General features: G+C 44.8%; 1 protein-coding gene across 1 annotated transcript in view; it reads right to left on the bottom strand.

Moving 5' to 3' along the window:
- Window positions 1-5,905: 5,905 nt before the first annotated feature.
- The window catches only part of si:dkey-82f1.1 (DENN domain-containing protein 2A), a 30,380-nt gene continuing 19,783 nt past the window's right edge, over window positions 5,906-16,502 (bottom strand). The window contains exons 4-20 of the mRNA XM_048257661.1: window positions 16,128-16,255; window positions 14,679-14,794; window positions 14,337-14,534; window positions 13,984-14,077; window positions 13,642-13,692; window positions 13,299-13,486; window positions 12,995-13,104; window positions 12,333-12,402; window positions 11,964-12,041; window positions 11,287-11,427; window positions 10,917-11,065; window positions 9,494-9,671; window positions 8,966-9,007; window positions 8,765-8,870; window positions 7,374-7,649; window positions 7,028-7,114; window positions 5,906-6,880 (exon numbers count right to left, since the gene is read on the bottom strand). Of these exons, the coding sequence (XP_048113618.1) occupies window positions 6,849-6,880; window positions 7,028-7,114; window positions 7,374-7,649; window positions 8,765-8,870; window positions 8,966-9,007; window positions 9,494-9,671; window positions 10,917-11,065; window positions 11,287-11,427; window positions 11,964-12,041; window positions 12,333-12,402; window positions 12,995-13,104; window positions 13,299-13,486; window positions 13,642-13,692; window positions 13,984-14,077; window positions 14,337-14,534; window positions 14,679-14,794; window positions 16,128-16,255 (2,044 nt within the window). The 3' untranslated portion in view covers window positions 5,906-6,848. The remainder of the gene's footprint in view (window positions 6,881-7,027; window positions 7,115-7,373; window positions 7,650-8,764; window positions 8,871-8,965; window positions 9,008-9,493; window positions 9,672-10,916; window positions 11,066-11,286; window positions 11,428-11,963; window positions 12,042-12,332; window positions 12,403-12,994; window positions 13,105-13,298; window positions 13,487-13,641; window positions 13,693-13,983; window positions 14,078-14,336; window positions 14,535-14,678; window positions 14,795-16,127; window positions 16,256-16,502) is intronic.

Raw genomic sequence — 16,502 nt, 5'->3', positions numbered from 1 at the left:
TTTGAGCACCATAAGTCATCAACTCATTCTCAGCAGTCATATCTAAGAGTCTATTGTGGAGATCTATTGTAGAGTGTTAGTCACGTTTGTGTTTACTTCCTCTCCTGACATGTCACTTTGACTTTTGAAATCGAGACTCATTGGGGAGACAATAATGTGTGTGACTGTGCTGGTGTTGTCCGAGGCTAAGCCTGTGTGTGTGTGTGTGTGTGCGTGTGTGTGTGTGTGTGTGTATGTGTGTGTGTGTGAACAGGAGGAAAAGGGAGGCTCGGTGAGTCACAGAGCGTCACGTCTGTATGTTTGACTTGGTCGCCCCTCTTCCTGTGAGACCCACGTTGCTAGAGTTAACTTCCCGTAAAACACGCACACACACACACAATCGTAACATCCGTAAGCACAAAGAGATACAACAAAATATCTGGAGAAATACAAAGAAATCCCGCAGACCGACACATAGGCACATGGCATGCTTCACAATGAGTGTATTCAGAAGCCTCAGAGAAGGAGTTCCATCACATATCAACAGCCAAGCCAACAGGACAGGCCTGTCGAATGTTTGATAAACTGGCTTGCAGTTCATCATAAAGCATTTCACAGATCCACAAACAGGGAGTCGAGAGGCTACCACAAGGAAATTGGGAACAGATGGACTGTTGTACCAGATTTTGGTTTGTGATGAGCTACCATTCAAATACACAAATACAGAACTACTGGTTTTAATAAATACAAAAACATAACTGTCCACTGTTGTGTGCTGAGCTACCACAATTGAAAACCAACCCCAAAGCCAACTGAAAAGTAATGCGATATTTCACTATTGGCAAAATAATATACTGTATATATATTTTCACTATTATTATTATTATCCATTGTGCCACACATAATAAAAATGACAACAAAGACTGAAGTCCAAAACTCAGTACTGACATGACAACAGAACTGCCAAAAATCCATACAAAATTCTGACCTCTTACGAAACATAAGTCTGTTTGAAACCCAGCCCACTTTACGCGAACGGTCACCTTAATTCTTTCCGACCCTGTGCGAGAATTAGAGGGCCAGTTAAGGGGATAGGGGCCAGTTTTGATGAGTTTGCTGTGAGGGGCAAACCATTAGAGGGGTGGTTCCATAGTAAAAGTGTCCAGCAGGGTTAATTGACGTAAGCCCTTAAGTCGAGCTGCTTCCCACCACAGCGAACTCCCCAACCCCAGCCCTCACCAACGCACCCAACCAGCCCGCCCAGCCCTTAGCTCCAACTCCAGCCCCAGCAGCACTTCAGCCTGTCCTCCCCACAAACCCGCAGGCCCAGATAATCCTTCAGCTGGTGCTGCAGTCAGAACAGCACACACCCTGAACGAACATGCACACACATGCACACACACACACACACACACACACACACACACACTGTGCTTTACACACAGACTTCGCACTCCAACAGCAGCAAATGCAACAGCTGCCTGCCCAGTCAATGCGTGTAAATGTGTTTGTGTGCGTACATGTGAGCATTTAACCTTCCGTTGAGAAAAAATCCCTGTTTAAGTTGATAAAGTGGTTGTAGAAGTTATTCCACACAGATATTTCAAATGTGCTACACATCAGGAACGTAAATATGTAAATGCCTTATCACTCATTTTGAATATTTGAATCATTCATTAAACTCATAACTCTAGTTTCTAAATACTGTACTGAGAGTTAGCCTACATGTGTGTGTCTGAGCTTTGTGGTATGAGTGTGTGTGTGTGTGTGTGTGTGTGTGTGTGTGTGTGTGTGTGTGTGTGTGTGTGTGTGTGTGTGTGTCCATGTGTGTGTGTGTGTGTGTGTGTGTCCATGTGTGTTTGTTGGGGGTAAGGCTGTAGGGGGCATATGCTGGGGCCCTACTGGGGCAGGAGAAGGCTGCAAGGGGCTGCTGAACTGGACACAATCTCTGCTAATCGGCCCCGGAATGTAAAGCTGGGCAGCATACCAAGGGCCTGGGGTCTGGCCTACAGAGTGGAAAACGACCACAAGACAAAGGTGATTTTTCCCTTGCTCATGTTCTCTGACTACGGCCTTTCATACAGGGTGCCTGTGGTTGGGGTGATGGAGAGGATGGAGGCTGGGATAATGTTATGGAACAAATCACTTGTGGTGCTGTGTGGAGTCCTCTCTCTTTCCTCTCCTACCAGCAGCACCCTCCCTTTGATGGTCTAAAATCATCCACCTGAACTCAACACAGTGACAGACTCTGAAAACAATACATGCATTGTCTCCATTCTGATTTAAAACAGAGGGCAAAGCCACATACTAAATCTAGCTATAACCTCTTGTATAAACTGGACCTCTGTGTGAAACCACTTATGATCAATGAGCACCTGTTGTACCTACTAAAACTCAGCCTAAAAATCAGCCTAACTTTTCCAGACTTGGGAACGCATATAGCAGTTCTCTTCTACTTCTACTAATTTGTATGAATGCAGACTGTGAAACTGTCGGCATAAATGAACATGTTGTTGTTTTTTAGCAAAAAACCCCCATACCCACTACGATTGCAGGGGGCGTTTTGCACTTGACCAGTTCCAATCTCATATGTGCTCTCTAAGACCTCAACACATGCCTTTGCCTTCACCTTGCTCTCCCCGGTGAACGAGATGATTTTCTCAACGCAAGTGGCACCCACTCAAAGGCTCCCCCAACACATTAACCCAATCCACACTCAACACAGAGTCAGAGCACGGGAGCGCCGCAGGCCAGGAGTCCAAGCGGACCTCTCTAACCTCCCCTCTCTGTCCCGCTTAATTAGAATCATATGGGCCATGACCGAACTCCAGTCTCGCTGCTTAAGCCTCCAGATACGCAGGCGGTTACCATGGAGACGGCAAGAGGGTAAAACTTCACATCTCTACTCCAGATCTCTGTCCCTGGAAGGGAAATTCATTAAGACTTTCCGCGCAGGGCCGGGACTGTCTGTTGGCAGACACAATAACCAATTGGACATGGAGCGCAGCATGTCCGGAGACAGCTGTCTGTTTCGGAGGGCCGAGGAGCCCTTACACTGGACTCTGCCGGGGCCGAATGGATGCCACATATCTAAGGCATTATCCTGGTTTCCAGAGAGAGCACAGGAGGAATGTCTGCGATGTGGGCTGAACCGGGTTGAAAGGCTCCTCAGCGCTCGCACTCGCTCACACATCCGTGCAAGACACACACACACATACACACACACATTGGCGGGCTTAAACACACCCTGACACCAGCTTGAACAGCAGGCAATTTCCATCCTATTAGGAATATCATGATTAACATGTGTCCACTGTTGTCCAACTGTCTACCAGCTATGCAAACCCATATGGCTATGCACAACTGTAGGAATATTTCTGACATCATCTGATAGGCCTATTGCGTTAATTAAAAATGACTTGCATTTAACTAAAATATCAGACTTCCTTTTAGGGCCAAAGTAGCTGAATCCACCTGTTTATGACATACTCTAGTGGTATCATACTATATCTAGCATGACATGTGCACAGATAATTAGTTGGCAAATGATTCAGATATTCATCAATGGTCTAGCAGATTTAGTTATTTTCATACGTTTGTTTATAAACATTAAACAATGCTGTGTGTAGCACAAAAAAGGTACGGATGAGATGTTGATATTATTGGCAGTTATGATTTTCCTTTCTGCTTGACAGATTCATTCCAGAGTACATACCTGAATAATGTAACCAGTGAATGAATATGCCACTGAAACAGCTTGTTTACTGAGACCAACACAACATACCGATGAAAAACAGGGCACAGGACGAAAAACAAAAAACAAAGTAGATGTGTGAATAATAGCCTGTCACTGTCATAACCTAACAAAGTGCCCTAGCAGGTGTTCGCTTGCCCCCTCACCACAGTGTTCCCTTGGCCCTGTCCACCTGTTGCTCATGTGAACTATTCACTCCAACACGCAACCTCTGTGGGGAACAGGCAAACACGCAAGCTGCTCACTAATCGAACCTTAACCTGAGATATTCATCCACAAAACCTGTCCAGTACCAAACAGATCCATAGCTGTCAGCCCTCCAACACATTCAACCTTTTTGGAACATGAGTGGTGAACTAAACTAAGAGAAATCACGTGACATATTTTGACTTAGAGTTAATAAAAGTACACTCTTTTAGATAATAATAGAAAATAGAATTTGATTAAATATATAACATCAGCATCAAGTGTACAGAAGGTGAAATTACAATTTCAGCCTGTCCGTCTGTCTATTAGCATAATCACATCAAAAAAATTACAGCAAAATAGCTATGATGAATTCTGTGGAATCTACAAAAATTAAACCCATTATATTAGACAGCAGATTGAGAGAATGAACTCAATTTCACTTACACAAAACAATAGTAAATACAATATGTATTTTTAATTTTATTGATTAACATAAGACATACTATTATTATTATTATTATTATTATCATTATTATTAGTTTCATTATTATTGGGCACCATGGAAAAGAGCACACCCACCTGTGGATACTGATTCCTCATTTAAGTTCTGTGATGGCTCAGTAAGTAATACAGTACAGTAGCCTTAAAGACTGAGGAGTAATATTTTGCTTTCAAAACAAACATTATACGTTAATATGTAAACAGTTCACCTCTGCAGAACGATAATGTCTAACTGCGTACCGATGACGTTCAGTTTCTTTACAAAAAAGTTCCGGCCGAAACGCAGGAAACAACTACAGTGACAATAAAAATGATTGGAATTCAGAAAACAAATATTTCAGAAATTTCAAAAATGTCAAATATTTGTAAACATTGACTAATTTGACGCGTTTTCTTGCATGCGTGCATTTGCGTATTTTGCTAGGGTCTTGTTCTAAAAGACAAGTCTTGGTTGAGTCTGTTGCCTGGAAGGATAGACCTTTACACGAGTGAATGGTCAGCAGGAATATCGAAGGAAAAGTACAAAGAAACACTTACCTCTTGAATGTCAACACTCAGGGTGCTTTCGTCTGGCGGGTAAGTTGAATTTTTTGGGGTAAATTGTGAGTGGAATACCAGAGTATTTGTCCCCCCTTCCTGAGTTGTTTGAAGCGCGAGGAAGTTTGGAATTTCAGGAATTAGCTGTGGTATGATATGAAGGCTGGACGGGAGAAAGACGAAAGGAAAGCAAGAGGCAGGACAGACCGACCGGGCAACACGTAACGAGGGAGGGGGATTCAAGGGGAGGGTCTGGGGTCTGAAAAGGAAAAGAAGCAGCCTTGGTAGGGGGAAAAGGAAATCACATTCAGAGTTGCAGGGGTCGAGGATTGTCATTGCTCGTTATGGGAGCGACGGACAGAAACGACCTGAGGGTGTGTCTGTTGCGAATATTGTCTGACCAAGCGCGTGGGCTAATTATTAGGAAACATTTTTGTTATATACTCCTATCCAGTAGTATGGACTGTAATTAATATGTTTTTCAACTGTCAAAAATACTACATCTGAAAGCTTTAGACGCATATTCACAAATTACTTATCTTTTGTCTCCAAACTCAAGGTACAGTAGCCTACATGCTTGTATATCTTTTCTAACGAAGGACTTGAGAAAAGCAAACTTATGAAATCACCGAGGCCGCAGACATAGTACAGTAGGTTTGCTCTGCACCTTCTCTTGTCTTCTGTCAGTTCTCAACACCTGACTTGTGAGAGCCCTCCAGTGGAAACATAGGCCACTGCGTCAAAGTCACCTAAATAGTGCAAGTGGCTCTCTGTGCTATTGCAGAGTGATATACGGTAATCAGTTTGTGCGTATTGGCATAGGCCTATGCTTTAAATTAGAACATCTGCAATTAGTCCCTAGACGCTTACCATGCTTTGCTGGAGAGGTAGCCTATGTGAAAGAATGCATGTTCCAACATGAAATAAAAAACACACACAATGATCTTGGTTTAAATGGAAAATCAATTTATTTGATTTACACTTTCATTGCATTCTTTTCAATCAAGTTTAAGTAGATCTAGTGGTGTTTTTGAAAATATTTTGAACAACAGTAGGCTGAGTCAACAAAATCAAGTCTCTCCTCAGATTTGGTTCTGATTCTCTACAAATCTCTCTTCTTTTCAGAGTCTCTACAGAGAAAATCCTGTGACTTTTGTGATCCACGTATCTTTGCTGATTGTTACCTCCCCATTTCGTAGTCACATTCCCATGTCAAGTCTATGCACAGATTTTCTTATAACCTCACATGAATCGCACCATGATAAATAACATGTTATGAAAAACTACTTCATTTATTCTTTCAGTAAAGGGGATTCTTTCAAAACTAAGGCATAGCATTTGTCTAAAAGTATATAAATTAAATTTAAAGTCTCCTGTGTTAAAAGAAGTTGTACTCTATTTTTGAAAGAGTTCAAAACTATGGACGTGATGTGAGAAAGAGAACTGTACAAAGGCAATTTCTCCTTTGGCTACATGGCTAACATTTTAAGCGAGTCCTGGTGTTTTGGGGATTCAGGGATGGGGTTTTAGGCTCTACATAGAGCAGAGACGGCAGGTCATGGCATGGCACTGTGAATGACTTGTGCACTGGGATCCTGTTTCTTGCTTGCTCATTGCCCACCAGCCAGTGTATGTGTAATGGGCAAGAGAGGATATTGGATTTATTGGACATTTTTCTTTGTCTTGGCCAGAGCGTTGTATTCCATCTTTTCTGCGGACTTTCTTGGTTTTGTGCCACATCATTGTATTGTTTCCTCCCTATCTCAGTGATGCTCCGCAACTTCTGGAACTGACGCCCTGGTCACACCACTCTGGGGAGCGTTTGGTCCAACAAGCTGATAAAAGTACATCCATTCTTCTTGACCTCTCCTGAATAGGGGTGCGCTCATCATTTCTTGGAGAGGAATTTCATTTTATTTCCTGTGATATAGACAGAGAATGAACAGATTGAAAGGTCAGATTGTGCTCGTGCTTAGTAACCTGAATAGCACTTATCAGATGAGGCCATTAGATAAGGCAATATAATGGTTTGAATGAACATACAGTACTGAGGGGGACTGTTCTTACCTAAACCTTTTAGGAACTTATTGACTCCACGGTTCTCGATTCCTGGCAATGAGTCCAGGTAGTCTTGAGCCCGAACTTCAAACAAACCTACACAAAGACAAATGACGTAGATCAAATATCCATTCATCCTTGCACACACTTTAGAAACAGACAACGCAACACCCACAACTTTACTCTATATGCCATTCACACCTCACAACATAAAATGAATCAGAATGAATCAAAGTACACTATCGGAACTATCCTACAGTTCACATGGCAATCTCCTGGGAACAGCGGCACCCAACATTTGCCACAATGACAGCAGCCTTGTGTATGGAGCAGAGAGCAAAGACCAGTGCTGCACCTTTCATGCCTTGCCGACGATGCTCCCTCTCCTGCACAAAGCCAGCAAACATCTGCGTCTCCATGAACACCTCCAGGAAGCGCCGCAGGCTCTTGGAGGTGACCGCCTTGCGGAAGGCCTCGCGCTGGAAGGAGGACGGGGTGGGAGACGGGGAGGAGGAGCAGGCCGAGTCGTCCTCACGCTCCCCGCCGCCCATGAAGAGTGGGTAGTGGCCCACTATCTCCACGAAGAAGCGCACAAAGGCCTCGGACACCACAGTGCTCAAGGAGCTGGACTCTGCAGGGAGAGCAAGTGCTAAGTCAGACATGTCAGTCCCTGTAAGGAGACAATTAAAGGCATCCAATGCAGTATTGGTTAGGGGTCCGCCTTGCCGGGCACTGCCAGCTAGGTGAGTGATTCTCCATGTTACAAATTCGTTTACCATCAAAATGGCTTCAAAGCTGTTATATTAAGGTAAACAAACTTACATAGGATGCCTTTAATTAGTAACTACAATTTAAGTAACTCTATGAAAGTGAACAAAGTACAGACTTTTGATTTATTAAGAAATCATGGTTGATTATCTCACCATTGGGAAGGTCTCCTTTGTCACTAGCCAGTTCCTTCCTCTTCTCCAGAACGTGTTCTAGAGCTGCTTGAAGTTTGTGAGGCAGAATAGACTCCTCATCATCCAACTAGAGGAACACAATTTGGATAATCAGTCTCTATATTGAATTGTGATGGAAATGCTTCATGGTAAGTAAACTTCAGTCAGTGCAAGGGATAGTACCTGTCTGAGGAAACGGCTGTTGCCAAGGTCGACTACCAGAACCTGTGGAAAGAGTAGAAGGGAGGGGTGATGTCATTTCCTGCAAGGCCAGTATTCTCAGCTCTTTTTCAGAGAACAGCATTGTTGGACAGAGGGGAAAGGGTCAAGGCTCTACGGGTGACCGCCTTTATGGAAGGCCTGGAAGGAAGGAGGGGCCGAGGGTGGGAGGCGGGGGAGGAGGAGCAGGCCGTAGTCCCTCCAGCTCCCCGCCGCCCATGAAGAGTGGGTAGTGGCCCACTATCTCCACGGCTAAGCCGCAAAAGGCCTCGGACACCACAGTGCTCAGGAGCTGGACTCTGCAGGGAGAGCAAGTGCTAGTCAGACATGTCAGTCCCTGTAAGGAGACAATTAAAGGCATCAATGCAGTATTGGTTGGGGTCCGCTTGCCGGGCACCGCCAGCTAGGTGAGTGATTCTCCATGTTACAAATTGTTTACCATCAAAATGGCTTCAAAGCTGTTATATTAAGGTAAACAAACTTACATAGGATGCCTTTAATTAGTAACTACAATTTAAGTAACTCTATGAAAGTGAACAAAGTACAGACTTTTGATTTATTAAGAAATCATGGTTGATTATCTCACCATTGGGAAGGTCTCCTTTGTCACTAGCCAGTTCCTTCCTCTTCTCCAGAACGTGTTCTAGAGCTGCTTGAAGTTTGTGAGGCAGAATAGACTCCTCATCATCCAACTAGAGGAACACAATTTGGATAATCAGTCTCTATATTGAATTGTGATGGAAATGCTTCATGGTAAGTAAACTTCAGTCAGTGCAAGGGATAGTACCTGTCTGAGGAAACGGCTGTTGCCAAGGTCGACTACCAGAACCTGTGGAAAGAGTAGAAGGGAGGGGTGATGTCATTTCCTGCAAGGCCAGTATTCTCAGCTCTTTTTCAGAGAACAGCATTGTTGGACAGAGGAAAGGGTCAAGGCTCTACGGGTGACCTGTGCCATGTTCACACATAAAAGCCATCTGAAATATGAGGTGCTCGTGGGAACATTCAGACCCTCAGAACTTTTTTTTAGAGTTTGCCGTTACTGCTCTAAGCCAATAATAGTCTTCTTTCCTTCCTTTTCTTTTTAGTTTCCATTATAACATAACAAAATGGAACTAAAATGACTTCCTATGGAGTAAATTGCATTATCTACAGTTTTCACGGAAACCCCGTAACAGTTATAAAAGCGTCATCACATTATAATTAGTGTCATTTAATTTAAAAGATTCCTATTCCTCTGTTTTTTAAAAAAAGAAACAATTCACAAACTTTTCATCATTATATGCATTCCTTAGTGTCCAACTGGCATAGGTCTTACCTCTTCAATGGGCAGCTCTTTCAGACGAGGCAGGGAGCTGGACAGCAGGCCCACAATGAAAGGCGTAGGTGTGCACACAATGTCCATCATAGCAGGGGGGAGCACTGGAATGTAGGTGTGCTGCCAGGTGAAGGGGTAGAGGAGGACCACCACCGCGTGGCAGCACTGAGACAGCGTACTGGAACACAGGCACACAGAGGGGACTGTCATCATCTAGCAATATTGGGATCCTGGCTTAAAGGGACTTTTAAAGGATTTTCTTGGTGGAAAGTTATTGTTTTTGTGTCTGCCATTAGGTAAAAGACAACTCAGAGGTTTAATCAAATCACTGACTGTGACTTTAATGGTTCAATTAATTTAACCAATTGCTTTGAATTTCTGTGTAGTTCCTCTTTTCACCACAGGGTGGCATGATGAGGATATAAAACTACACTCAGTTAGTCTTCACTGGAGAAAGACAATGTACGGTAGTTTCTCTGGAAAGTTCAAAGAACCGGTTCAAGTGCAAATACAACAAAAGATTTTGTAATTACACTTGCCTTTTACAGAAAAAACTTGAGAGTTTGGTAATGGTATGATGCCGGCTTTGTGGTGACGAAGGAAGTAGCCTTTCAATTTTGACTTAATATCTTCAGTGTGTGACTGTTTTCAGTATGTCTTCAATATGTGTCTGTTTTCATTTATGAGCTTCAAAATACATCAGTGTCAAAGTTCCCCTTAGTTCAGCAACTCTTCATGTATTTACTCATCATCCTTTGAAAACATATTCTTTGCATATAGGATCTGCCCATGAAATGTATTCTTTATAACATAGATATTCATTATTTCAAAAGTTTAGTGAACTGAAAAGTTAAGTAGAATTTCAGAAAAATGCCTGAGGAGGGCAGTGTTCTGTAGGCTTCTCTGCCTACACACAGTCTTGTGTCTCTCTTTTGTCAAGCCTGCTTCTGGATTCCTGTAGCTTTTTCCAAAAGAGAAAAGATTGTTCCCAAGGCAACCGTATAACACAACAGCATTTTTTCCACAACTTTCTCTCGGCAAAATTGTTCCACGTACAGTCTTCTACCCTTTGTTGCATTGTCATCCCCTGTCTCCCTTTCACTCCATCCTTCACACATACCAACAGCACCCAGACAGGGGTGTTAGGAGGAATATATACGGGCTCTTCAGTCTAATCCCTCACTCTGGGTGAATGTACCATCTCTCCAGTAGGCTTACAAGGCTCAGTAACACCAAAAAAAATGCTGCTGTCTTAGAAAATATTCCATTTCAAACCAAAGGACTAGCCCCAGACAATTCCTGCCATAAATACGATATTAGGGATCATGATACTAAGAATCAGGATACTAAAATGCAATAATACAAAAAAAAGGATGTGCAACCCATGACTGAGTGTTTAGCAGAGTCCGAGACGGCGACTCACCTGAGCTTGTCTGCAGTGAAGATGACCCGACGCTCCAGCAGGAGGGAGGCGAAGACTCGTAGCAGGAGGCGCAGACTCAGGGAGGAGAAGAGGCACTCGAAGTCCACGTGCTCCAGGCGGGAGTCTGCCGGCCGACACAGCTCAATCACCTGGACGAGACAGGTATGTATTAGACACTGCTCCCATGACAAATGACAAAATGTCTTGAAAAGGTGAGGAGAGAGGGGAGGGAATTATTTCACTGTAACACATGAATACACACAAATATCTATGTGTGCTTGCTGATTTATTGTTGCCAGGGATGTTTCTGTTGGCATGGTGCCACTGAAATGTATGGGTGACTTTGTGTGTTCTCCTGAATGTGACTGACCTCTGTGCCTGACCCTGGAAGAAAGTTCTTCACAGTGATGGTTCTCCCCGGGGCTGGGAAAGGAGCCTCCATGATGCCTCTCATGAACGGCTGCACCAGGGCTGGAGAAATGGCTCTCCTCTTTTCCACCTCATCAAGGATCTGAGAGACATGAACACACACACACACACACACACACACACACACGCACACACACACACACACACACACACACACACACACGCACCGCACACACACACACACACACATACACACACACACACACACACACACACATACACACACACACACACACACACATACACACACACACACACACACACACACACACACACACACACACACACACACACACACACACACACACACACACACACACACACACACACACACACACGCATACACACACACACACACATACACACACACGATTAACACAGCGTTCCCACAAACACAGGCACACAGACCAACGTTTCATAGCCATATGGGTGCACACCGAAATTACATTTCATTAGAGAGCCCAGCTCGCTGCGAGCAACCACATCAGCTGCAGCTCACATGTGTTTGTCAGTGGCGGCGCTCAGGCCCTTTGGGAACGTGGGATCGCGAGCGCACGGGGGCGGGGCTTGAGTAGCGAGTGTGGTGGAGGGGGCGGGAACGGTGGGAGGCGAAGGTACCTTAGAGAAGAGGTCAAAACAGCCCAGCCGGCTCACGATGCAGTAGACTTCGGGCAGGCGCCTTCCTTTGCCGCTGGGCTGGAGTGAAAAAGAGTCAATGTAGTGGCACATGAGGAGAGTGGAGGGTTACGGAGTGCAGTTCAGCTGGATCTCCTGACACCTGCTATACTGCACATGCAAACAGCACTAACACTAACAGCACATGCTGTAAGCTGAGGAAACAGGATATAAGGAGGCTTTCCTGCCCAGACACACCAGTGACAAAGCCAAACTATTCAACCCAGTGCGTTTACCACTGTTCAGAGTAGACTTTCCCCGTCCAAATACTGGAGTTGCACATTACAAACCTAGCAGATGAAACTAACTCACCAGCAAACGGCGGCAGTAACCAAATCTTCGACTTCCATCCTCACCCGTCAGGACAAACGAGAAGGTCTCACTTTGAAATAAAGAAAAGAGATTTGAGATTTAAAGGGGAGGGGAAAAACATCTTCAAACAACTGCATGGAGAGCTTGCTGAGAGAAGAGAACTCTCATTAGTCCATAGCCTGAGTGATCACTCAGTTCCTACAATAAGGCACTCAAGGCTGTGAATGGAGTGGAGGGGGGCATAATATATATTCGGGGTTGACATGGGCAGCGTAAAATACACAAAGACAGCTGCTGTTCGCCAGTGACATAGCTCTGCCTTCGAGTGTCAGTGTGATGAATGAGCATGCCTGCAGGTGGTGGTGTGAGTGATTCTTCAGCTTGGACCCAAATTCCTCCGTGTGTAACTCATCACACTAGATTATTATTACCTGTCACCTGGCCAAAGCAGCTTTCATTATAGTGGTCACATGAGACCAGGCTAAACCAATCACTCTGTCTGCTGCTCACATGCGACAGACCATAAGTAATCAGGAATTCATTACCGAGTGAGTTTGCGTGTAGTCCAACGGTCAACAGATGCCACAGAGATTTATTGTACTTGTGTACAACGCAGACTGAAAATCACACTGTTGTCAAATATGTAAAGTGTATGGTCTCACCTGGGAAAGTGGTCAACAGGTATCCAGTCCTTAGCATCAGGGAAGCAGAACTGGGGGATGACCTTCAGCTGATCCTCGGCTTCTCTCATGAATTTAAAACTCCTCTCCAGCTGGTGGAAAAAATGTGTAGTGTCCCAAAAAATGTGCATTATTTTCACTACTAATGGCATATCCAGCTCCTCTCACACACACGCAAGTGCGTCATGACATTGACATTCCCAGCACGGTGTAAATCTAAGCATCATGGCTTTCTATCCACTGACTCAGACTCTTGTGATGTACAGTATTGGTGTTGCCTTCCTACCTTCAGCGGAAACTGCTGGGTCACCTCCGGCAGGTAAGGTGCCCCGGCCTTCATCTTATGAAGCGCAACCACCAGGAAGTACTCAAAGAGCTTCCTCTCTTGTAGGTCCATAAGGTCTCGCTCAAGGGTGCGGTATCGGCCCGTCTGTTTTAGCATGGACTGGACCGACACCAAACGCTGGCTGTGGGCTAAAAGCACATGAGGGAAGACCAGATTAGATTGTTAGCTGTCCAGACAAGACTGACCCAGCACTTGCTTTGGTGCTAGTATACATTGTGTACAATTGCACTTTGTAGACACTCAAGTAATTCTTGTACAGAAAGGCCTCCGTATCTCTTCTCACCTTTCAGTTTCTCCTCAGTGTCACTTTCCGATTCGCTGTTCTCATCAGTCACTACATGGAGATCAAAGGAAGAGGCGACAGTGACGTAAGTGAAGAAAAGCTGAGCGTGCACAGACGTGCTATATCCCCTGCCTGGTTCCACAGATGTGTTTGATAAAGTGGTGTAACCCTCCACATCTTGGAAAAAAAAGGGCCCAAACTAACTGACCCACAAAATGTAAACAAGCTCATAAAGCTAAGTGGACACATATGGGGGGGACTGGTACGTCAACTGTCCAACTCCTCGTGGCCTGTTAGATGAAGGTGCGGAGGAGTGGAGTGGACCTCCTCACTTGTACGCACCTCTCCCTGAGCTGGCCTCTGTGGACTGGGAGACACGCTTCATCCTCTTCTTCCCTCTCCTCGCCTCAAACATGCCGTTGATCTTCAGCACCATCTGCGAGCACAGCACAGAGCCACTGAGCTTATAGCACAACATGACTTCATCACATTGACATCCACAAACTTTTCCTGAGCGCAAACACATGAGGCTCGGAAAGGGGGGGACTCTTGTTTATCTCAGACGATTGTCTGCAGCGTCTCTTGGCCAGTTAAAGCATTTCCAGACAACAACTCGCTGAGCAGCGGACGGTAAATCACCAGGGTGAGTTGTGGACATGGAGCCTCAGCCCAGGCCTGGGGCCCATTGACGGTACCTTTGGGATTTTCCTGCGTCTGCGGTTGTAAGGGTCTCCGGAGAGGCAGGGGGTGTCGTCGGGGCTGCTGGGGGTGGACGGGGGGCTGATGCGCGAGGGTGACGCAATGCCCCCGTCACGATTGGTCTTACGCAGTTCCAGCAGTTTGAAGCTGCGACGCTCTGAGTTCTGCCTGAAGAATCCAGGCTTAGAGGTGAGCTGTCGTCAGGGCCAGAGATTAGAGTGGACACACACACACACACAGAGAATTAAGGTATTAGTTAGTTTGTGGTAGTTTCATTACATTAAACATTAGACTTGGACTCATTGCCATAAAATCAAAACTCATCAAGGTATTCCTACCTTAGATGGTGTGTCTGGAATTGAGGAGGAGGGTGACACAGGCAAGGGACATTTGTTTCCAAGGCAACGGCTCTCCAATTCAATATCTTCATAAGGGTTTTCTTTTGATGGAGGATCTAAAAACAGTTTAGAGAAAACACTCACTTTGTCAAACATGGCAACCACTCTAGCATCATAAGTCACTGCACACTCACCAGATAAAGATTCCCTGGATATTTATTGCTAATTTCCTGAGTCAAAACATTTTTTTATTTTATTCCATTTTCCAGCTACCCTTTCCAACTGTTTTGTTTTTGTTTTGCTTTTTTCAACCCCTTGCCCCAGATGTTTGACAGTTTGCCAAGGAAACTACTCGAGGTGCTGTCATTCGCAGCCAAGTGTGACCGCACGCAGCGGCTCATTCTGCCACGCGCAACCATCGCCGCTAGCAGGCTATTAGAGAGGAGTGGGGAGTATTAGGAAGTGGTCGGGAGTCGTAGGGGGAGAGGATTCATGTCAGAAACAGCCCATCTCCCTTGTCGATTCATCCGCCAGATGCGACCTGTAGGAGGAGGACGTGAGGCAGGAACATCCAGTTCTTTTCCGCAGAAGGCGGCCCATCGCTGCACTACTCTCACATTTCACTCGTTAAAGCAACCTCATGCCCCGCAGGTACTGAACTTCAACAAAACAAAACTTATACACATCTGATTTGTGACCCCACCTCAGCCATTGCTAATGAACATTTGAGCCAGCATGTGCATAACTGTACAATCACAATCTCTTCAACCACTTATTTCAACCACTTATTATTATAATATAGTTGAAAAGCCCACATATTGAATGCGTTGTACATATTGTAAAACCATATAATGGGTAATGGCAAATTTGTAGGAGTTTTCCCACAGACTATATATTAAATAAGACCCTCAAACTCCTCTCACAATATCCCAGCTATACCAATACACCAGCTGTGATCATACACCACTGAAACCAGTCCATATGGTGACCACTCTGAGGACCGATCTCATTGCCCCCCTGCTGTTCCATGAGCAAACATCAGAGACCTCCTCAGATCAGACCTCACACAGCTCCACTGAGTCAAGAAATGAGTTTACCCCAAGACATGGGGTAAACCAAACACAAGCTTACTCCCATGAAGACAATACATAGCAAAAGCTAAATCAGCAATAACCAACCAGTTATTTTAGAATATTGTGCAAAATGCTGCACAATTGATACAAACCAATGTTGCATTTCAAAGGGGTACTGACATTTAAGTGAAAGACAAAAAGAGACATACAAATGATAACTAAGACAAATACAATGGACCCATTAAAATCATTGGTCTGCTCATAACATTTACATTTCCCATTTACTGCTCATTATAATGCTGTGTTACACAACAGCACATAATGAAGTAGGTCTGGTTTCCTGGCTCTCAGTGCCAGCGTGAAGGGAGCGCGTTACCTAGGATATCCTCGTAGACGTTCTCCTCCGATAAAGTGCGTGTAAGGGTCAGCTTGGCCTGGGCATACCAGTCCACCCGACAGCTCTCGGTGGACGACTGCATCAGGTCCTCGAACTCATAAGACTTCCTGCAGGAACACCAGCGCAAGGACAATAATGAAGGAGGGGGGGCAAATGGAGGGTGGTGGATCCACAAGGACTTAGAGGAAATTGGTGAGCTCAAGAGATTGTTGTGGTAACAGACTGGGACACCTGCATGGATGCTAGGTTTTTGTTTTGGGATTTCATTAGGTTTGAGAGGAAAAGAAAACAAGCATAATCTGGAAATAAATGCTCCCTTGGCCTTAGCAGAAAATAGCAGCTCCTTATTCGTTA

This window comes from Alosa alosa, chromosome 11, assembly GCF_017589495.1.
Source record: "Alosa alosa isolate M-15738 ecotype Scorff River chromosome 11, AALO_Geno_1.1, whole genome shotgun sequence".
In the NCBI taxonomy this organism is placed as follows: domain Eukaryota; kingdom Metazoa; phylum Chordata; class Actinopteri; order Clupeiformes; family Clupeidae; genus Alosa; species Alosa alosa.
Note: the sequence above shows the minus strand (reverse complement) of the source record. Positions and strands in the feature narration are given on the sequence as shown.